Source organism: Neolamprologus brichardi, chromosome 6, assembly GCF_056152115.1.
Source record: "Neolamprologus brichardi isolate AB-2024 chromosome 6, ASM5615211v1, whole genome shotgun sequence".
NCBI lineage: Eukaryota > Metazoa > Chordata > Actinopteri > Cichliformes > Cichlidae > Neolamprologus > Neolamprologus brichardi.
The window spans coordinates 5,228,338-5,251,932 of NC_142109.1; the positions used below are offsets into that span (position 1 = coordinate 5,228,338).

Consider the following 23,595-nt stretch of genomic DNA (forward strand, 5'->3'; position numbering starts at 1 on the left):
CTTCCAGGCACACAAAACAAAAGACACAATCTGTTTGCCGCTTTCTGACGCTTTGGCATCTAAATCCATACAGGTGGTACATTTGAACAAGATAGAACGCACGTGACAAATTGACAAAGTATGAATAATTAAACTGCAGGCTCTCTTTCCAGAATCGTCTGGACAAATGAAAAAAAAAGCCGATATCTAAATGACATCAGTTACTATATTAGAAACTGTTTTTTTTACTCTCCGAAGCCTACTTGCGTCTTCTTGTGCTATTGAGGACATTCAAACTCTAAAATTACCTTTAGCTTTGTGTGATTTAGCTCTGACATATCTATGGCTGTCCACGCATAAGGGTAACCTTTAAAAGCTGTACGTAACAACTGCGATCAGTGTTTTGGTACCTTATGATGACAATGATTCCATCAAAGACGTTGTAAGGGTTTCTCAGGTAGTTGAAAGAGCCAAAAGCTGTGAGCTTGAGGATCATCTCCAAGGAGAACATGCTTGTAAAGACGATGTTGCAGATCTCCAGAACATTGGTGAGCTCCTCTGGCTGTTAGCATAGAGACAAATAAAAGGAAGAGAAATTAGAAATGAAAGAGAGGTATATAAGCAGGGTGCACATAAGTGGTCCGCAGGTGCGCATTCGCTGTCAAAATAAAAGACGCGCACCAGATAAGAAGTTGCAACGCGCGTTCGCGTACTTATAAAAGGCACTGTTTTTGTCCGCTAGCGTGGGATTTTCACGGCATATTCTGTACCACATCTCTGCACGGTCATCATTTGTTTGAAACCAGCTCACCTCCTGCAACCACTTTTCCGAGAATATGCGCTTCTTCTGCGGTTCAGACTCCTGACATTTCTTTGGAGGTGGAGGAACACCAACGTAATTGCTTAAAGGAGCTTCTTCGACATCTTTAAGAGCTCTAAACAAATGTCTGTCCTCCTCCAGAAAATCTTATGTACGCAAACGCGCGTTGCAACTTCTTATCTGGTGCGCGTCTATTATTTTGAGAGTGAATGCGCACCTGCGACCACTTATGTGCACCCCTGTGTATAAGGATGACAGGCAGAGACATTCAAAACAGTCAAGCTCCTAGTTACTAGCTAAAAAGAAAGTGTGATTATGCTTGATTAGAAAAGGTTTAAAGATAATAAAGAGCTCTCTTCTGAAGGTCTCAGTTTGTTTGACAATCAATAAAATATAGTCGGCATGTTCAAATAGTCTGTAATCTGCTGTCTGCACCAATCCCAAACAGCAGCAGGCAACAGTTAAGCCAATTATAAAGCTCATCAATACATTTTGCAGATATTAATTATAGAAACAGAATTTACTCAGTCCACACTGAAGACTGCTGAAAGACCACATTTATATCCAAAAAATGCCTTTAAGAGCTCAGATTTCATATATAGTATCTTTTTGGTCTTCAGTTGTCAGTTTACCATCATAGTAACTGCACTAGCCATAATTAATCATAATAAGTCAACATATTAACACACTAGCACAATCATTTGGTTATTTCTTTTTTGTTGTTTTATTTATTTCATTTTCAATCCTCCATATGCCGTTGCAACATCTATCTATCTATCTATCTATCTATCTATATATATATATATATATATATATATATACACACATTTGTTTGTCGTCTAATGTTGTTCTATTTCATTTGAACACATCTCTCTCTTTCTGGCTTTTTGTATAGATTTGTTCAATACGATGAAGAACAGCCATATATATACACACAGACACACATGCAAAGCACTAAATCTGGCACACTCGTGATTTCCAGCACATCTCTATTCCACAGAGCTCCTCTGCAACTTCAGCAATGACATTTCAACATCCCAGAATCAATGAGCACTGTGTTTATCATATTTACATGTCTGTGCGCATGTGTGCAGCTTTTTGTTACCCCTATATACTGTGTGTGTTTGTCACCCCTAATGGCTGTTTGCAGTGTGAAAACATGGGCTAATGATGTATGCCCATCAGTGTCCCGACCAGCCAAACAGTGCTGGCAGTCCCTGGAGATCCATTACTGCTGTCTCATTACTGCAGACCTGGGAACAGATCTAAAGACTTGAGATTTTTTGTTAGCTGATACATGGAATCAAATTAGAAAAGCAGGGATTTTCTATCATACTGAGGACTTCCAGGTTGACTTAGAAAAGTAAGCAGAATTCACTTGGGCTCTAAAAATACCTGTAATCAGGCAGTCAAATCTAAATTTGTCAAGGAAAGGTGTTCAAATCAATCATACACTGCAGTTAGACCAAGGTTCGTAGTAGTAACTTTCTTAGCAAATAATGCAACAAACAAGAGGGTAAAAAGAAAGGAAATTTTCACCATTTGAGCCAATTTATTTGAAATGGCAAAATACCAAAGCACTTGTCCTTGAATCTTCAACTAAATGAGGTCATGCAATAACTCAGTGCATCACAAATTCTTGCAGCCTATTGAACTTCTTTCTGATTTTGGCTTAAAAAGAGAGACGCACATAAATTGGATGCTTATACGCAATTAGCTTTGTCAGATGGTGCTGCTGACTCCCATCGTCTTTAGGCCTGTGTGTGCCATCCTAATCTAATTTGTCCAGCTCTTAGTGGGTTCTTCTTGTTGAAATGAGCTGGTCAATTCTGCATAAATAACATCTGAAGAAGTACTCTGATCTGAGATCTGAGATCTGAACTCAGAACGACTGAACTTCAGAGAATCTCCATTATCTGAGAATCAATGATATGAATCAACGAGCACAGCGGTCTCCATCATCTGTGAATAGGAGAAATTTGGAAGCCCTCAGACTTTTCCTAGAGTTCACCATCCAGTGACTTGATCTCAAAATATCCAACTGGACAACAATCTTAAGTCTTGTATGGTACAGTGGCCAGAAGTCACTCCCCAGTAAACAGCACATTTCCACATAGCGACATTGGTATGGACCGGATCTGGCCCACACAATGTGCTTACACATGGCCCACATACCGCAAAGAAGGACGGCTGTTTGGTGGCCCAGATCAGGTTTGCCAGAGGCAACCAACACACGGGCCAGTTGCAGACACACTGTGCTGTGCCAGAACAGTTTCAGCTCTGGCCCCAGATGTCAGCCTAATGTGTACCTTAATCAAGCCATGTAATAACAACATGTGCCGGAGCATAATAGTGCAAAAGTAACATGACAAAACTGTTCAGACTGTGAATGGACTGATTCTTATATAGCGCTTTTCTAAAATGGCGTGTATTCGTATAGCGCTTTACTAGTCCCTAAGGACCCCAAAGTGCTTTTACACATCCAGTCATCCACCCATTCACACACACACTCACACACCGGTGATGGCAAGCTACACTGTAGCCACAGCCACCCTGGGGCGCACTGACAGAGGCGCCAGGATTACTCTCCTCTCCTCGCCTCTCGCGAATTACTCAAAATGCTCTATACAACATGCCACATTCACCCAATCACACACTTTCTCTAAACTGAGTGCTTCCTAACTACATTCACACACATTCACACTCCTGACATGCAGACTGGAGGAGCCAGGGATCGAACCACTAACCTTCAGTAGGCGACCCGCTGTACCTCCTGAGCTACAACCCCCCGGTGGTAAATATGAGTAAACCCTCACTAGGTTTTGGATAAAGTGTAAACTCACAAACCTGTCAAACCTGCATCTGAAACGTTGGCTACCATAGCAGTATAGTATTGCAACATGACATTTGGATCTTCTAACTAAAATAGGAAAATAAGAACATAAATAGTGCCATCATTGCCAAACCTGACCCACATCTGGTTGACATACACCCTGCCATGACACCAGTCAGTCAGAAGTGCTAGCTTGATGCTGGATCTGGGCCAGACCTGTTTTCTATGAGCCTGGGCCACATACACCAAACCACAATCGGGCCAGATGTGGCATGCCATCACATAGACAGTGCCATCTACACCAGGCCTCACCCATATCTGGATGACATACCACTTACCATGCCAGAAGTCAGCCAGCAGTGCCGGCTGGTGTTTTAGCTAGCAAAACAGTGTGGCTGATGAGGAGTGAAGACACGCTAATGACAACATGTACACCCATTGGAGATGTGACGACAGACGGAAACATTTAGGTGAAATTTAAGTTCTTAATCAGTTTTGTGCTTATTCTAGTGTAATTTAGGGCTGCCACAAACGATTATTTTGATAGTTGACTACTCACTGATTATTTTTGCGATTAGTTGACTAATCAGATCATGCATCCATTAGACATAAAATGTACAGCTTATTGCAGCAGCATGCATCTGCTCTCATATAACTGTCATTAGCTTACAGCTTTAAGTGTTTAAGGTATGTGCTAACTAAAAATAAAGACAAGATGATAGTTTATTAAATTTTAATGAAATTTGCAGATTGTTTTGGTGAAGTTTAATAAACTCCTTGCTATCTAAAATATAACAGGACACTGTATACTCTCAAGCATCTCACACTTCTGATAATCAGTTGTCTGCTTGACGTTTATTCAGCTGTGGAAAAACTATAACTTTAATATCAGCCAAACCGATTTACTCAGGAACAAATAAAATACAAAAAAAAAAAAAAGCCAAACAATAACATTTTGAAGTTATCTAAGTGACTTATATATATTTAACCTGAGTAGCGAAAGACAGCAGTGGGTTTGAAAACAACTTGCCGGGAGTCCGGTGTTCTCACGGCTCTAGTGAGCCTTGCCCCCGGCTAGCTATCGAGCTAGGGGGTAACAGACGTCTTCGAAAACGTCGGAGAGCTTTTGAAAATATGTGGTGTCTTGATAAACTGAGCAGATATTTGAGGTTTATACAGTTACATTCTCGCCTGAAAATATGTTAAACGTTTATTTTGTGACCCAGAAAGAATAATAAGAGTAATATTAAAACTAACTAGCTGCCGCCATTGTTGGAAACTGAGCTGGGCTGCGCTATGAATTCTTCTTCTTCTTCGGGGTTTAACACCAGCTGGCATCCTTGTACATGCAGTGCTGCCATCTTCTGTTTCAGTCCGTTATTACACTCTTAAATCCTACTACTTATTCCTGTCTTTTGTGATCTTACAAAGCTTCAATTAAATCAGTCGTCGACGATTTTGATAGTCGACGTAATCGTGACTAGTCGACTAATCGTGGCAGCCCTAGTGTCATTTATAAGAATTTTCATCTATAATGGTCAATAATCATTAAATGCTATTACTATGAGTAGCAGAAATGTTACTGTGTAATTAAATATTTTACAGAGTTAATGGAATTTTCACAGAACCACATGCTTTTGCTACAGCACACATGTCCTTGTGCAAAATGGGAAAGTTTTATTTTATCATGACAAAATTTTATCTCTAAAAGGTCTACATGTCTCATTTCTTCCAGAGCACCCTTGCACCAGAACAGAGGACCTTTACAGGAATCTCTCCCAGACCTCAGTACGAACCTCTCAGGCAGTGCACACCAGGAGCTTCACACTCTGGCTCACACTCATAATACAAGTCAGAGCTTTAAAGTAAAAGTGTGAAGTGTGCTTTCAAAATTGGAGTTTATAGCTGGCTTGGTTTGGTTGGCAGTTCATGTTTTGCCATAATTAAAATTAAATATTTAGACTTTCAATAGCGTTAACATACTACACAGTACAAGTGACAAGTACAAGATTTTTGTAATTGTCATTATAAGTGGGCTAAAGCACTTCATTAAAAGTATTCTAACAGACATGTAAATACTGCAATTTGATTCTTTTAATAAACCATGTAACTTGGATGGATTCGATGCTGGCGTGACCAGAGTGCACACGTCTGCTGGTGCTCACAGTGGTCCAAGGGACCGATCAGGAAGTTTGTGTGTTCGCTCAGACACATGAACAATTTGAGGGAACATTGGTTGTAACATGGAAAAATGTAGAACAACTGAAACTCTGTTAACACTTTCCAAATGCTCTGTATTATTATGTACTGTATTATTAAGACCGCATCTATTCTCGGGCCCACTTTCATGAACTAAAGTAGAGAAGCTAAAAACATCCATGGCCACAATGATCTTTCATTTGTCTCGTTATCTCAAGATACCAACATGTGTTTTCTCTTGGTAATTACTTTATTTAATAATTCAGAAGTTTACGGACAGAGATCAAACAGCGCTGCTCTATGATTGTCTGTCTTTGCCTGAATGTTAGAATTAAAGGCAAACAGAAAGGATCCAATCTGATGATGCCGGAGTAGCAGTGGTTGCATTCTCAGGGATCAGGAATGCCATTTCAGCACGGTGCGAACTACAGGGGAGCCAGAAAGAGCTCATCTCCTCTTAATAAGACACAGGGTCCCTGAAAACATGATTTATTACATTTATTAAATATGCTTTTTGGGGTGTCTTTTTCAATTTATGTATCTTTTCTGCATTGCATGGAGGGTGATTCATTAATAATTCCCTTTACTAAGAATACCAGCATGCATTCTCTGCAAGCTTGACCTCACCCACATCTGCTACAGACAGACATCGGAGGACACCCTGCAGCAGTCTGACTTGATAAATCATCAATTGTGGAACTGCAATTGGAATTGCATTTAGCTCATGTGTAAACAGGATTTTAAATTTCAGGTTTGTTGAAAAAAAGGATCAATTTGAGTGAAATCTGCAGAGATGGCATGGACAAAGTAACTTATTTATTATTCTAGTATTCTAGTATTATTCTTGTTTACCGGGCTGGAGCTAAATATAACATTACTGGCTACAATAAGCTCTTCTAGTTACCAAGTTGGTCAGAAATGTGAGTACGTTTTTCAGACTGACATGTGGGGCCTGTCACTAATCCAGGACCTTGTGTTGTCTTAAATTTAGGTTTTACCTAATATTTATTGATTTTATTCTTATTCATTTTTTAATCTTCTTACTCTATTTATATTTATAATTATATTTATATTGTATCCCGTTCTTATTTATTTTATCTTTTTACCCAGTATATACTCTTATTAGGTCATATCTCCAGTGTTTCCTCAGAGGGCGCTCTCTGCACCGGGGCTGTGATCGACCGTGGCTGCTGGGGCTCTGGGGGTCCTCTCAGCCTGGCTGGGGGGCTTCTTTGCCTCCCTCCTGCTGTGTGCCCAGCCTGGAGGCTGCGGTCTGTGACCGGCTTCCGGTGCAGACGGCTCCCCATGATAGTGTTTCCTCACTTGGCTCATGCGTACCCAGTCCAATTTTACTTTTTAAGTGTGTGCGTGTGCGTGTGTGTGTGTGTGTGTGTGTGTGGGGGGGGGGGGAGGGGGGGGGGCTGCTTTTAACCATGTAAAGCACTTTGTGCTACATTTTCTTTTTGTATGAAAAGTGCTTTATAAATAAAGATTGATTGATTGATTGAAATAATTAATAACAATTTAAATAACATATATCATATAGCAGTGCTATGCACCCCCCTCCCTCATCATTCCCCCGTCTATCATGCTGATGCATCATTAATTCTCAAATAGCAGTTATTATTCTCTGATGTGTTATCTCACTTGGGCCGTTCATCAAGCTCAGCGGTGGATATTAACTGGCTAAAAAAGTAGATGGACTGACATTATTGGGTGCGTACACTGGTGGGTAAAAGATTTGGCAGTGGTATCGTGATGGTTTGCTTAGCCAAGGACGCTCAACAAGGGAGTCTTCTTCTGGGGTGCCGGCCAGGTTTCCCTGACATGTAAGGCCGATTCATTTTAAATGCGAAGTACACAAAGAGTGTTTGCACATTTAAGACCGAACACCCTGGACACTGATTGAAAACAAACCTAATGCAATTTATAATACTGTCATGTTCCTGGGTCTGTTGACCCAGCGTTTTAAGTTTTAGTTTATTTGGATGTTGTTTATGTTTAAGTTCATTAGATTAGCGAAGTTCATCTGGTTATTAGACTCCTTGTGTTTTCTTCCCCTGTATTTAAGTTTCCCTCACCCTTTGTGTTTCATGCTGCGTGTCTTATGTTATCAAGTTTGTATTATCATGTCTGTCTCATGTTTCCTGTTTTATTTTGAAGGAGTCGTGTGTTCTTTGTTCATTGTATTTAGTTTCACAGTCAGTTCCTCAGTTAATTCTCTGTCAGTCCAAAACAGTCACACACAAGAAAAGCTTCAGGTTTTCTACCCGCAATGATGCAAAACAAGAAAGTGAGCTTGGCACTTTCAAACAAACACTTTCTGGAATAGATGCCCGAGTCACCACTTTACTCCAGTGGAGTGTCCCAGGTGAACTTAGCCTACCTGTCCTACTGCACAAAGGGAACAAATAATGGAGAGTTTCAGCTGAGATGGGCCACAGAGGTTATCTCACTGCTTCCTTCTCTGGCATCTTCCATCCCAAATCCTGGCCCACAAGAAAGAGAGTGAAAGGGCTGAATCATCTGCAAGTGCCAAATCCGGGCAGTGACTCGCTATTCTAATTACTATATATACGTCGTTATGTAGATAAAGGCCTTTTACTTTGTTCTCTGGCACAAAAGAGGAGGAAGGTTGAATTTGCGGCTGGAAGATGACGGGATCCTGGCCATCATGAAAGGAACAGGGTGTCCACATGAACTAACAGTGATTAGAAGCGAGAGGCACAACCTGTCAGTTTTACTACCAAGTCCCCAAGACCACATACTAAGGATGATACTGTTTGTCAAGAAAAGCTGCCAGCAAAAAGATTCAAATCTGCTCTGTTGAGAGGCTTTCCACACCACAAACCTCGGTGATGACAGCTGGCCAAAACAGCTGAAAATTCTGTTCCTCGCTGAGCTTGAGTATTAAACATTGCTATCTGAGGCCAAAAGAACTAAAGATGAGGAGATTTAAAGGTGGTGCAAGAGACAAAGAGGACAACATGCCACGAGCTGATGGAGGACTGGCACTAAAACAGATTGCATGTCAACTTTGGACAAAGATCCAACCTTCTGTTTTCTTTTCCTCACCCCCAACCGGTCATGGCAAATGCCTGCCCCAACCTGAGCCTGGTTTTGCTGGAGGTTTCTTCCTGTTAGAAGGGAGTTTTTCCTTCCTACTGTCCACGTGCTTGCTCATAGGGGGTGATCTGATTGTTGGGTCTTTACACTACAATATAAACAGCCTTGAGCTGCCTGTTGTGATTTAAAGGGCTATATAAATACAACGGAAATGAAAAATCAAAAATTCATCAACAAGGGTGCCTGAATGAAGATGTCATCCAGGCAAACACATCTTCTTCTTGTCTAGTCGGCCTCATCACTGATGGGGACGACAAGGAGTACAGAGGACTGACTCAAGACTTTGTGGACTGGTGCCAGCTGAACTACCTCCAGATCAACGCCAGTAAAACCAAGGAGCTGGTGGTAGACTTCCACAGGCACAAGCATTCTCCACTGCAACCACTGAACATCCAAGGTATGGACATTGAAGCTGTGGACAGCTACAGGTACCTTGGTGTTCATCTGAACAACAGACTGGACTGGACTCATAACTCAGACGCCCTCTACAGGAAAGGGCAGAGCAGACTGTACCTGCTGCAGAGACTCAGGTCTTTTGGAGTGGAGGGCCCACTCCTGAAGACCTTCTATGACTCTGTGGTGGCCTCAGCCACCTTTTATGGTGTGGTCTGCTGGGGTGGCAACATCTCTGCCGGGGACAGGAAGAGACTGAACAGGCTGATCCGAAGGGCCAGCTCTGTTCTAGATTGCCCTCTGGACACAGTGGAGGTGGTGAGTGACAGGAGAATGGCGGCTAAGCTGTCATCCCTGTTGGACAACATCTCCCACCCCATGCAGGAGACTCTGACAGCACTGAGCAGCTCCTTCAGTGGCTGCAGCACCCGCTATGTGGGACGGAGAGATTTCGCAGGTCTTTCCTCCCCACTGCTGTCAGACTCCACAACAAAGACTTTAACTGATCAAACACATCCACACATGTGCAATAACACTAATGTGCAATAATCTTTTCTGGCATCGTTGTATTTTTACTCAGTTGTATATAGCATTTGTATTCTATTTTTATCTTATTGTATATTTTATTCTATTTTATTCTACTGTATATAGTATTTTATTTTATTCTATTCTGTACAGTTGTGTACTGTATTTATTCTTATTGTATTCTAATTTTTGCTTCATAACTTTTGCACTGTCCACTTCCTGCTGTGACAAAACAAATTTCCCACGTGTGGGACTAATAAAGGTTATCTTATCTTATCTTATCTTCTCACATGGTCTATAACAGGGGTGGGCAATCTCAGTCCACGAGGGCCGGTGTCCCTGCAGGTTTTAGATCTCACCTTGGGTCAACACACCTGAATCACATGATTAGTTCGTTACCAGGCCTCTGGAGAACTTCAGGACATGTTGAGGAGCTAATTTAGCCATTTAAATCCGCTGTGTTGGTTCGAGGACACATCTAAAACCTGCAGGGACACTGGCCCTCGTGGACTGAGATTGCCCACCCCTGCTCTATAAGATAGCAACCACCCCATTTATGGCCCCCTGTTTAGCCTTTTTATTAGAAATATACCCTTTTGTTAGTTCTTAATTCTCATTTTTTCTCCCTCTCCATTCTCAGTGTCTGTGAATTCCTAGAATGTTCTGATAGAATTTATAAACAGCCTATACAACACATATTTACAGAACTGATAGCATCAAAGGATGACATTTGGACATTACACTGTCCGAATAACATCTGGTCTCCTGCCGTAGTGGCTGTCGGATATTTAAAAAAAAACCACCCCGAGCAACAACAAAACCTTGGACAGGTGTAAGCACCTCCCTTCTCTACAGGTGGAAAATCACAGTGATGAGGCAGATCAAGCCTCTGATACTCACTGTTCAAACAGAGGGAGGCATGACTTCAGTTTGCTAAACAGGCAGTGGAACCACAGACATTTCAGCTCACTATTTCCTCACCATTGAAGCAGCAAACACTCTCTCTCTCTCTGCCTCTCTCGTTCTGCCTCTATTTTTAGCAGCCCCTGAGATGAGAGACGACCCACCACTGCGGCGGTGGCAGGCGTGAGTGGGCGATGGTATAGCGAAAGCAAGAAATATTGATAGGGGAAAAAAAAAGAGTTCACAAAGCCGAGCATCAGAAAAAGAGAGGAAAGAAGAAGAAAAGAAGAAAAATCAGTGAAAGTTAAAAAAGAACAGGAAGTGCCTTATTTTCATTGCTTGGAGAGAGTTTAATCAGTGCGATCCAAACAAAAGTTCACGCTCGTATAATGTGATGTCATGATCCGAGATGCAATCTGTTGCATAAACTGGAGGAGCACACTATAAAGACGAAATTAAGCCAACAGCTGTACGAATGGGAGAAAAGCTTTACACTGCAGGAGTGTGGACATGCAGGGCAATGACAGGAACGAGGTAGAAGCGACTTTGTAATCTACAAAGGAGCCAACATGGCTGTCTTTACTTTCTATAACAACTCTTACTGAGAAAATCTGCAGCACGTGCATCTAACGTCTCAACAGCATCTAACGTAACAGTCAAATGATACGTACACAACAGTTACAAACACAAATGTTAACAAATAACTTTGTTGTGCAATTCTAGAAGTCATCAAAAATTGTCCAAGTTATAAATGATTGTAAAGTTATTATTGTTGAATTGTTTGCTGACAGTATTTAAGTGTCCGTGCTGATAGAAACAAAAAATCTATATACAGTACTGTGCAAAAGTCTTGAGTCACCCATTATATCTTTACATTTTAATAGGAAAGTGGGAAGTATGTGCAAGTATGTGTTGTACGTCTCTCCTGACCCACTGATGCGAACAATGCTGATGACAATTTGAATCAAACATAGATTCATCACTTCATAAGACCCATTGCTCTTGTGTAATTTGTCATACCTCAGTGTTAAAGGCTTGACAAAGAAGGCATCTCGACTTTTTTATATTTGCAAAAACGCTTCAGCTCTCATCTACGAAACTTTATCAGAACCTTCAAGAGCGCTATTTAACCCCTAGTGTGGGCTGTCTTATTTGGAAAGTGTCCTGAGGATTGTTGACCATGTGAGTCACACAGGGTGAAGGTATCACCCACGCCTTTTTTTAAAGACTTTAGCTCATGCAAACATAAAGACCACCATAACCTGGATGACTGAAAACCTATACACAACACACTTCCATCTTTTCTTCCTGTTTCCATTCCTTGAAAATGGCTCCTTGTCACCTTTCCACCTCAGACTATTTATGATGAGGCATCAGCGAACAATAGATGGACCACCTGAAGGGCCAGTTGCATCTCTCAGGTCTTTTTTCCCCAATTTCTTAAGGGCGTGACTTTCAGATACTGTTCATCTGCTGTAGATAGATTTGTAGTCCTGTCAACTTTTGTCGTCTCCATGTCCAGTTTCCTAAATTCTTCAAAAGGACACACCGTGCTGAGATATGTCAAGTTTGCAACTAATAACTGTTTGGAAATCACGCTGTTGGTGCAAAAGTTATACTTCATGCCTGTAAAACTGTGTTATCTTTACCTGAATCTAATAATAAAGAAATGGGAACATAGTATAAAGCAACATGAATAAATGAGTACTGTCTGACAACTTTTGCACACCAGTGCATAACCCTCAAATATATGAAAGACAGAGAGGGATAATTAAGATATTTAAATATTTAATTAAACAATGAAAGATTTCCCAAATAATGAAATAAATGAGGGGAGTGGATAAGGAAACATGAACAAATGTAAAAAGCTAATTGTACCTGCTCGTGGTGCTCAATGCCCATGCTGATGGTGTTGATCAAAATGGCGATCATGATGCCTCGGTTAAAATACTTGCTCTCCACGATGCCCCACAGTTTCATCCTGATCTCGTACCACAGCTCCTTGCATCCCTTCTTCGGACTACAACAGGACTCTGCACCTTCATGGCCTTGTTTGTCCTTCCCTTTAGTACCGGACTGTACACCATCCCTGTCTGATTCCTCCACAGTTCCCTCTTCTGTTTCGTCACTCGCTGCATTTCGAACTGGTCCCACCCCGTCAGAGAGCGCCAGCGCTGCCGCGCACTGAGGGCAGCCGTCTGTGGCGGAGGCGGCAGTGAGGGCCACGGGCTCAGCGGATGAGGCATGGCCTAGTTTGTTGTGATGGGGACATGGCGGGCCTTACAAAATGCAAGATGGAGAGATTAAAGGCTGATCATATAAATCAAATAGATAAATACTACTTTCTTACAGTTACGTACCATGTCTTAACCCCGCTCTTCTGTCACGTCCTTCACGTCCATTGGCCTTCCTCTCCCTTCCTTCCCCGCCTCCTCTTCCTCTTCCAACACCATGAAAGCCACGAGGTTTCCCCCGGAGGGTGTTAAAAAGGGCGACAGTTTGCCTCCTCGCCTTTCGGAGGAAATGGCAGACCAGCTGGAAGAGCTCTTCGTAGCAGTCCCCAGGTTCACTGGCCAGGGTGGAGGAGGATGAACACCGAGCTCGCTGCTCCTGCATCAGCTGATGCTCCCGCTGCTTGGTCTCTGAGAACTGGGTGGCAATGACCACGAGGCACAGGTTGATCATGAAGAAGGAACCGACCTGGGAGGATGACAGGCATGCGGACATCATATAAACAAAATTTAAAGCTGCGTGTTGCTTGACTGTCACGCGCTCCTCCCCACGCCGCCCAGTGCTGAAAAAGTGTTTACTTGTGAGAATCCAAACTAATGAGATGTAATTATTTTCACAGGGCTTTTGTCTGTTTATCCGTAATAAAAGAACCCTTTTAAAGGCCTATTATTAATCCTAAAACACTCCCATCCAATAAAAAGGTAATAAATCATTCTTAAATATAATGATCTGCAACAGTTGGAATCTCCAGCATGAAACTGGAGAGCCCTAATTTGGTCTGTTAGTCGACAGCTTCTGCCAGCTAATAACGCTGAATACAAAACTCTCAGCATGATGGCCTTATGCCAGAGCAGTGTAGTTCTTACCTCTAGCTTGTTAGTCCACTTGGCTGGACAACTCCAGACATAACACATTATACAATATGTTCACAAACAAATCTGCTCCAGCGCCATCCTGAAAATGCTTCTTTTTTTCCAGCATTTTAGTATTACAACCAGCAAACCAAGCAATGACTAAGAGAGGAGAGCTAACATATTAGGTGGCTTGATGCTGTTGTAGCTGCAATAATTAGCAACTTTCTTTTAGAAAAACCTATGATCACATGAGACGAGCATTATCTATCTATCTTTAGGTTTTACAACACTGATTTGTTGAGAACAAAAACTACAATTACACAGTATCTTATCCTTTTTCACCCTAAGGCATGAAAATGACAACAACATTCTGGTAATGCTGATACTTTATTCATATAAACATGTAATTATTACAACTATTAAACACCATCATCACCATCACTGCTCTATCACAAAAAAATCCGCAAAACTACCATGTATCAGTATCAGTTCAACATCATTTAACACTAATAATAATAATAATAATAATAATAATAATAATAATAATTAATAATAATCATAGACAGTTCACTTTCCTATAAATCTCACATCAATAATCTCCCCCGTTCTGCCTACTTCCATCTACGTAACATTAACAGATTGCTTCCTTCTCTTTCCACCCAGTCTACGTCCATTCTTGTCCACAGTCTTGTTACCTCCCGTATTGACTACTGCAATTCTCGTTTGCATGGTCTCCCCCATAAATCCCTCCATAAGCTTCAACTGGTTCAGAACTCTGCTGCTCGCATTATCACAAGAACCCCCTCCTACCAACACATCACCCCTGTTCTTCAGGAACTTCACTGGCTCCCTGTGAAATTCCAGATAATATTCAAACTTCTTCTGCTCACCTTCAAGGCCATTCATGACCTCGCTCCTCCTTACCTTTCTGACCTGTTAACCACCACCTGTTCTGCCCGTTCACTTCGTTCTTCTTCTTCTATCCAGCTTGCTGTACCTTCCTTCCGCCTCACCACCATGGGAAGCAGAGCTTTCAGCTGCTCTGCCCCCAGAAATAAGAAACATTGGTTCTCTCCTCCAGTTTAAATCCCAACTCAAAACTCATCTGTTCAAATCTGCATATTCACTATGAATCCACTGTTTGTTAATTTTATCTTGTGCTTTTGTTTTATTGTTCTTATTCTGTTTTACTAAGTGTTTTATCCTATTGTAGTGTCCTTGGGTGACTTGAAAGGTGCTCATAAATAAAATGTATTATTATTATTATTATTATTATACAAACACATTTACAACAAATGGCAATAAAAAACTGCTTGTTGAAAACTAGTTTCTGCACTTATAGAGCACTGCTAGGACAACTTGCATATGTGGGACCAGCCCCACCCAACCCCTGTTATGATCTCTTTTAATCTCAGTTAGCTCTCAGTATATTTTTAAACAGCTGCTTGTGATTCCAGGTGTAGCTCTCCAGCCTGTGATGAGTTACCCTCAAGCACAGGGGTGTCAAACATGCAGCCGGGGGCCAGAATCTTCCCGGCAAAGAGACTTTTTCTGTAATTTGGGTTTTCTGCAATAATAATAATAAGTTTACACATTTATTCATCCATATTATGGAGCAATTGTGACCACACAGTTTACTCTGGAATCATCTCCGTCTTCAGATTAGGTCATCTTCTTCCCTAACATGTTCAAACCCAACTGAACATGTGCATTCTTCATTAGCATTAACTTACAGTGTCATTTTCCCCCAGTGCATCTCTTTTACTTTTATGCGTCAAACTCATCAAAGAATATATATTTAACATTCAGAGATTTTTTTTTACTGCTGTTGAATGTCAAAATATGTCAGATATGACCCGAACAGTATGCAAGGACAGAACATAGGAATGAAAAATCTTGATACTAAGACATAACATGTTCTAAAGGCAGACACAATATCACAGGAGAGTTCATGAAGTCTGATGAGGTGTATTGTGGCTAAACTTACATCTTCTGAACTTACAATAGTAGAGTCTGGTGTTTATGGAGAAAACTGGTAACAGAATATTCAGCTTAGTTTAACCTTGACTTGGAATCTCTTAAGATGTTTGTGTTTTCAGCAGTCGGCTAACTACCAAACTTACCTCCATACAGCTACAGCACAATATATAAAATGCTTGTAGGCGTATTGAGACTGTTAGGAAAAGGTGTCTACCCCCAACTGAAAACTGGCATTGAACATTGTAAGGCATGATTCATAATGAAACACATATCTGGTGTGATACATGAAAAACTGAGAGCAGAAAGGTCAGTCCAGGGAAAAAAAGGTTTCTTTTACCGTCACTCCTTTAACTAAAACTTTAGGTTGTGTTTTCCTGCTTAACCACTGATATCATTCAGCCACTGTTGACACTTTTATTTAGATGTTTTAGGCTCATTTTCCATGAGACACAACTGGTAAAACAGATTTAAAGAAAAAAAGGGGAAAAAAGGAGATGACAAAATAGGTCAAGGTCACCAAGAAACGCTAAGCTGGTGTGGAATGAAAACAGGAGGAAAGCAAGAAGGTGGGGAGGGAAATGAAGCCTAGTGCTCTGCAGGCTGTGATCAATAAAGATTGTAAGCCTCATAACCTCACTAAACCACTGCGACAAAGACTACGGAGAAAGCAGAATGTACGTGTGTGTCCGTTTTAGTGTAGAGACTGCCTTTTCATTGATTGAAAGCAGAGATTTGTGGTCAGACTGGTTCATGCCAGTTCACTGGACTCGCGTACTAAAAGGGAGGCAGTGGGTCCCAGCACCCGCTCAGCACCCTCGCTGATCCCATCAAATATTTATGCTCACACTCTGCTGGAATGGCTGAAATACAATTAGATTAGTCTGTGTGTCTCGGTGTGTGCACTTTTAGAGTTTGCAGCAGAGCAGCTAGGTGTGAGAGGCAACTAGTGTGTGAAGAATAGTGAAAGAAATAATTATGCTGCCTTCTAAACAAGAAAGCTGCAAAAATCTACAAATTTTTCGACAAAAAAACAAGACCATGTGAAAGGCTTGTAAACCTTTTTTAGGGCATTATTTTGGGAGTGCATCACATTTATTATTTGGGTTTTGTGCTTTTTTCAGTCCAAATGGTAGCCACAGCAAAATGGACTTTCGGTACAGTGCAGTTTTCTAATGGTGCAGTTTGCAATTGTTCCAGCACACACTGCACACCGAGTACCAACGTGCAGACAGACAAATCTAATGATTAAATAGTAACGATATTCAGATGTGTAGTACTGTTGCTAAAGACACAGTGTTAACCGAGATCAAGCCAGTGCTAAAAAGACTCTTTTTTAGTGATATCCCCGAAAAGAACACAATCAAATGACCACCAACAAAAATGGTGAAGTCCATATTAGCTGAGGCTGTTTTCTTTGGCTCATTATGCATTTGTACTGTAAAGCTTCATCAGATCAGGCTTGCAGCATTTGGATGAATCTGTGCACAGAGTGCAACCCTGCACACTGCAGAATTGCAGAATCTGCTAACTGCTAACTGGTCACTTGTGTTTATTAATGCATTGCGTCATATTTGACAGATTATTAAACTTCTCATATTGAAACAAATTAATCTTTTTATTATTTGTTTGTATCAAGGTTTTTTGAGGCTCTTTGAGGGGTTTTCTGCATCAACATCTCTGTGGACCTCATAATGATAGTTCCAGTGCCCAGGAAGTAAACACACACAAATGGTTTCAGAAAAACAAACACGACGATAAAAAAGCTGTGATGTGTAATAAAGCAACTTCTGCAAGGCGTTCAGGTCCAATTGTGATTCAGAAATGTAGCGCTGAACTCTGGAGTTATTGTTTTTGAGCATATCATGAGCATATTTGAGCCTTTCATCATTTGAGGAACATAGCCAGAATCAGACAAGTTTTGTCAAGCGACACTGCAGAGGTTCTTGTCCATGCATTTGTGTCTTCACGTATTGATTATTGTAATGCTCTTCTTTCTGGGCTACCAAAGAAAAGTTTTAGAGGTCTACAGATGGTGCAAAATGCAGCTGCTCGCATTTTAACAAGAACTGGGAAATTTGAGCACATTAGCCCTGTACTAAACTCTCTTCATTGGCTACCTTGTCAGGTTCGAGCAGATTTTAAGGTCCTGCTGCTCACCTACAAGGCTTTAAATGGACTGGCATCTTCATACCTCTCCAACCTTTTACATCTTTACGTTCCATCCTGTGCTCTCTGATCTCAGGACTCTGGCCTTCTAAAGGTTCCTAGAGCCAGAAAAAAGACAATTGGAGAGTGTGCTTTTTCTTTTCGTGCCCCATTTCTGTGGAACAACCTCCCTCAAGATGTTAGGCAGGCATGCTCTGTGGAGGTTTTTAAAACTAAGCTGAAGACACATTTGTTCACCTTATCTTACAAGTCTTAATTCTATGGCTTTTAGTTTTTAAATTTTTACTGTTTTTAACTTGTATTGTGTCTTTTACCTGTATTGCTATGTATCGCTTTTATTTTAATTTTTTTTATTTTTTTAATCTTTTTAGTTTCAAATAGTTGTACAGCACTTTGTTTGAAAGCGCTTTATAAATAAAGTTATTATTATTATTATTATTATTATATGTTATGACATATAACAACCAGTCTCTTGCTTTCTTTTATGCGAAAGGGATCGCCAGGACGCGCGTGGACTGAAGCAGATTATTGCAGACACTGAAAGTATCTGTTAGAAGAAGAGGGTACACAGATGAGGTATATTAAATGATGTACACTGTTTTAAACTCACAATATGCATATGTGGGCGTTACAAACTATGTTTTTAGCCCAGATTTTGGTGGATTCCTCCTATCCTTTGCTAAAAACACAATATTTTAACTACGTTTTGCTGATGACTCTGTGGACTTTCCTTAAAAATATACAGTAACAGGACATCCTCTCTTGTTGTGTTGTGGCACATGTCCATATATGCAAACGAGCTCGATGTTAACAGCAGGTATAAACGAACGCAGAAGGTGAGATTAAAAAGTGTCAAATCAGGAGGATTACTACGCTTTACAGTTTTGCAACAAAACAGGTTGAGGATGGCATTTGTAGATGTTAAAGCTTAATTCCACAGGGCCAAACTATCTTCCATGCAAAGCCTTTAATTCCACTGAGTCCTCTTGTCTAAACTGCTCTACATGATGGTAATCACTGCAAAGCATCTCTCTAACTCTCTCCATCTTTATCTCACTTTTTTCATCTGTCTCTCCATCTGTCACTCGGTCTCTATCTCTCTCTCTCACGGCTGTTTTCATCTAGCTTCCTTCTAGCACTCACTTGTACTCACTCTCAGTTCAATTCAATTTTGCACACTTAATCTGCATGCATGTTACGTGAGTGAAATCGTCAAAGCATCTAAACGCAACCTGAACTTATATCTCTCTCGTTTGCTGGCACCTCTCTCTTTCTCGGTCTCGATTGCTGTTGCTTGCTGCATTCCTTCTCTCAGCACATGGTGTCATGCAGCATTAAAGAAAGAATGATGAAAAGTCTCCTCATCTGTTTCCCAGGGAGACGAGATGCCTGCGATGTGAGCAGAACTTTTAACATGTAAATAGTAAATCACTTTCCTCCACTAAGCCTGTTTGTGAAACAAGCCTTGAAACATGCCGAAACAAAGCCAACAAGAGACTGGCAGTTAAATCTTTTCTCTATGGGGGAAGACTAGGGATGGGTACCGGTATCGATACCGGAGAGCTACAGATTAAAAATGCCCAAGGCGAAGCAGTCAAAGTCTGGCTGTACTTCACAGCAAAAGATGCAAACTCAGCAGCCTGCAACAAGTGCTTTAAGCTGATACTGTGCAAAGGAGATAACACCTTGAATATGATGAAACACCTGGCGACGTATAGCATTTTGTTAAAAGCCGAGAAATGCGCCGTATTTGATAGCTTGCTGCGAGACCTCACACCGAGCACATCTACTGCAGGTGTGGTGCCTGTTATCGGACCCGGAGTGGGTCCATAAGTGGATATCAGGCCCTTGTAGAGCAAAATTGAGTATTTTGGTCTAAATAACCCAAAATGTGATGTCCGCATATGTGGACGGCAGGGCCTAGGAGGTTAATGTTGTCCGTGTGTAATTTATGTTGAGTAGGCTAACCACGTTATTAAATTAATGCATGTAAGGTGAACTAGCAAACATCATCATAGCTACATGCGGCTGTCTTCTTGTTTGATGGCAGATGCTCCCTTCACCCTGGCCAAAAAGGCTAAAATGACCAAAGAAAAAGTGGGAAACAGTTAAACATGACAGGTTTTTGGACAAAGTTTGTTTTTTCCATTGATTAAGCACTGCTTCCAGCCAAGAGTGATACCATAAATCCCCTATATCTGCAGAAAAGGCTAACATTGTTATCTTTTTACAAAAAACAGCTGAACATGAGAGGTTTTTGGACCAATTTTGTGTTCTCCATTCTTTAAGCACCGGTTTGAGCACCGGTTTGAGCACCGTTTAAGCACCGGCACCGTTTCAAAAGTACCGGTTTGTTACTGGTATCGGATAAAACCTAAACGATACCCAACCCTAGGGAAGACATATGCAACAAATCCAGGGAGCAAAATCAAGCAGAGATGCTTAGTCAACAACATGATGAATTACAACACGTTCATCTTGAGAAACTTTAATTAATGGAGATTTGCATCCTCATTTAGATCATATTTGATGCATTTATGCTTTGGTATATCCATAAGAGGACAAGCAAGGAGGAATTTTAGTTTCAGTCCCAGCAGTGAAGTTAATTGTGTTACAACATTTGATGATGGTCAAGTTTTCAATTTTCTTTTTAATAGGGGTTTTAAAGTTACAAGAGGGCACTACTGTACCGAGACAGAATGTAAAAGAGACAGGAGCAATAACACCCATTAGCTCGTTGGGAATTGTCTGGAGCATCTCAGGTTGTATTTTTACACAGTTGAATTAAAGATCACATGGAGCTGTCAGGGTAAAAAGCCTTTCTTGTCTGAGCCTGACTGTTAATTCATTTCTCACATACGGCTTCCCCAGGTACTGGTGAGGAAAGTTTAGGGTTACAGTGTGCGTGTGAAACAGCATAAGAACTTATTATTAACATTATTAACTAGTTTGTGCATTTAGAGTCATGGCCGGATCAGAAGACCCTTAATGCTTCTGTTATTACGGTGTAATAGGCCCGGCCTGCTGGGGACTTCCCATGATGAGTGTTTTTCACTCTTTACTCACTTCTTTTTCCTTTCCATGTTTCCATTTAATCATTTGTTATTATTAATCTCTGGCTCTCTTCCACAGCGTGTTTTTATCCTGTCTTTCTCCCCTTACCCCTAACTGGTCGCAGCAGATGTCCGCCCCTCCCTGACCATGGTTCTGCTGGAGGTTTCTTCCTGTTAAAAGGGAGTTTTTCTTTACCCCTGTTGCCAAGCAATGGGTGACAGGAGGTCATCATATTGTTGGGGGTTTCTCTCTATTATTATAATCCTTTACCTTTGTCAATATAAAATTGTACTTATTAGTCAGTATAAGCTTTTAATGATATAAGTTTGCATATGATAGAATACTGCATGATGACCTTTTTATGACTTAGACTGTTGTCCACTACAAGACTGTTTTATAAATTCTTTCTCACAGCGATAACAGCTGAACAAGCTGTTATTATTTCACTCCTGCCAGGAAGAGGAGAGCTGGACACTTATCTGCGCTCCCTAACAAGAAGAGGGGCCGCGTCCTTCTGAATCTCATAACACACACACATACACCTGAACCACTCTTATCTTCACTCCCTACACACTAACATTCCTCTGCCTATGAATAGACGTATTCACTGTTGTATTACTTTTGTATATAAATAAAGACAAGTGCAAGAACAGAGAGCACATCACAGGGCCCCCACTCTGGTGTGAGCGTTCTGTGATCATTCCCTTGCAAGTAAATGCTGCAGCGTCTGTGTGTTTCTACCTTTAGATTCTTAGCTGAAGAAGTGTCTTTAGAATAAATCTCTTGACAACCTTACAATATAAAGCACCTTGAGTCGACTGTTTTAAAGTGAACTGGACTGAACTAAATTGAACTGACTGTTATAAAGCAACAGGCACATTAGCAGGTTGACGTGCTATAAAATATTAATATGTTACTGCACTAATGTACTAATACTACAGTTTTAAGTGACAATTATTACACTTTACATGTCAGCCTAATAAAAACTGAATACTGGCCCCAAAGAGACAATGAACAGTTGAAACTGGAAAGCTGTTAAATAAATATGATGTCGTGATGTCACATGCACATAGCAGAGGTTCACAACTGCTGCAGAAGCTATGCTGAATACATGGAAAATAAGAGCATAACTTCCAATGGGGAAGAAAAAAAATACGTAAATTAAGACATTAATTAATTTAAAACTTGCAAAATAACAGTCTGGATTCAACCCAAGATAGCTCCTGAGTTGTAGGTTTGCTTCTAAATAGATGCTGCTTAGAATAATACCAACTAAGAGAAAACCAATATGTTAGACTCAGATACAAATAAGTCTAATATATCTCTAATATACACTCGTATGAAAAGTTTTCACATCCTTTGTACACTCATGCTGCTTCCATTAAGAGTCAGGAGCTGCTAAACAAAGCAACTTGATTGGTTAATCATTAGAAAGTGTGACCACCTCTATAAGAGCAGAGGTTTTGGCAATTTTTAAGTCTGGACTATTCAGGGGTGTTTTAAACATAATGCACAATGTTTTTAAGATATACCAACAAATTTACCACAAGGTACGAAATGCAAAACACCCATCTGAGCTACATCTTAGACTCTACGAGCCTGTAGTCTATGGAAAAGATATATATAAATCTTATAAAGTTTGTCTGTCTTGTGTGAAACTTGTATGAGACGCATACAAGAGTGAAAACAGATATAAGATCCCTTGAAAAATGATATAAATGAAAGGTGTATGTTTTGGATACTTACTAAAACAATATATGAAAGTAATGAGAAAGTGGCCACTTTCATGAGTAAATCATATAAACCTTATATGATTCACTATATGAAGTAGGCCACATCTTATGTAAGTCTTTCCAGAATATTAAATGTTAAAGTTTATGACAGCACAGCTTAGGTTTGCAAAGCTGCTTCTGAACAAATTACAAGACTAATTGAATCATTTCATTTAGACGGACAAAATCAGTGTAGATGATTTGGGCTTCTTTTGTCTCTGTACACCAAAGTATTCTAAAGTCAAATTTAAGGCCATCTGCCAAACAGCTAAAACCTTAAATCTACAACAGAACGGCTGAAAAAAAGAATCAAGATGTTGCAGAGGTCCAAAGTCTAGACTTTAAGAGAGCTGTGAACAAATGAATGCTTGCGCACCACAACGATGCAATGTTTTCAGAAAAGCGGACCAAAATCCCCCACGACGACATGAGAGACTGCCAAAGTCACACAGAAAACAACTGCTTCATAATGACTGCTGCTAAAGGATGCTTCTACACGCCACCAAATCAGGGGGGCATTTTTCACGGGACTGCATGTATGAATGATATTTGCTTATGTTGCTTAAGAGTTCACTGGAGTATTTTTTCTATATATTCTATGTAGTGTTTTCACTAAACTTCCTATTTCTGAGCTGAGCTGTGCAGTTTGTCATGTTAATTTCCACTGGTGAGGGACAGACAGACATGTCATATGACACACTGTTAAACCTTGTACTGTGATCTCCCTCAACACGTGAGCCCTGAGGGACTCACTCTAAT

At 40.6% G+C, this 23,595-nt stretch overlaps 1 protein-coding gene across 1 annotated transcript in view; it reads right to left on the reverse strand.

Annotated features, from left to right (window-relative positions):
- Positions 1 to 23,595, reverse strand: part of LOC102785341 (voltage-dependent T-type calcium channel subunit alpha-1I-like) — a 180,833-nt gene that overhangs the window by 94,267 nt on the left and 62,971 nt on the right. Inside the window, exons 7-9 of the mRNA XM_087841530.1 lie at positions 13,139 to 13,478; positions 12,657 to 13,057; positions 390 to 541 (exon numbers count right to left, since the gene is read on the reverse strand). Coding sequence (XP_087697656.1) covers positions 390 to 541; positions 12,657 to 13,057; positions 13,139 to 13,478 — 893 coding nt within the window. The remainder of the gene's footprint in view (positions 1 to 389; positions 542 to 12,656; positions 13,058 to 13,138; positions 13,479 to 23,595) is intronic.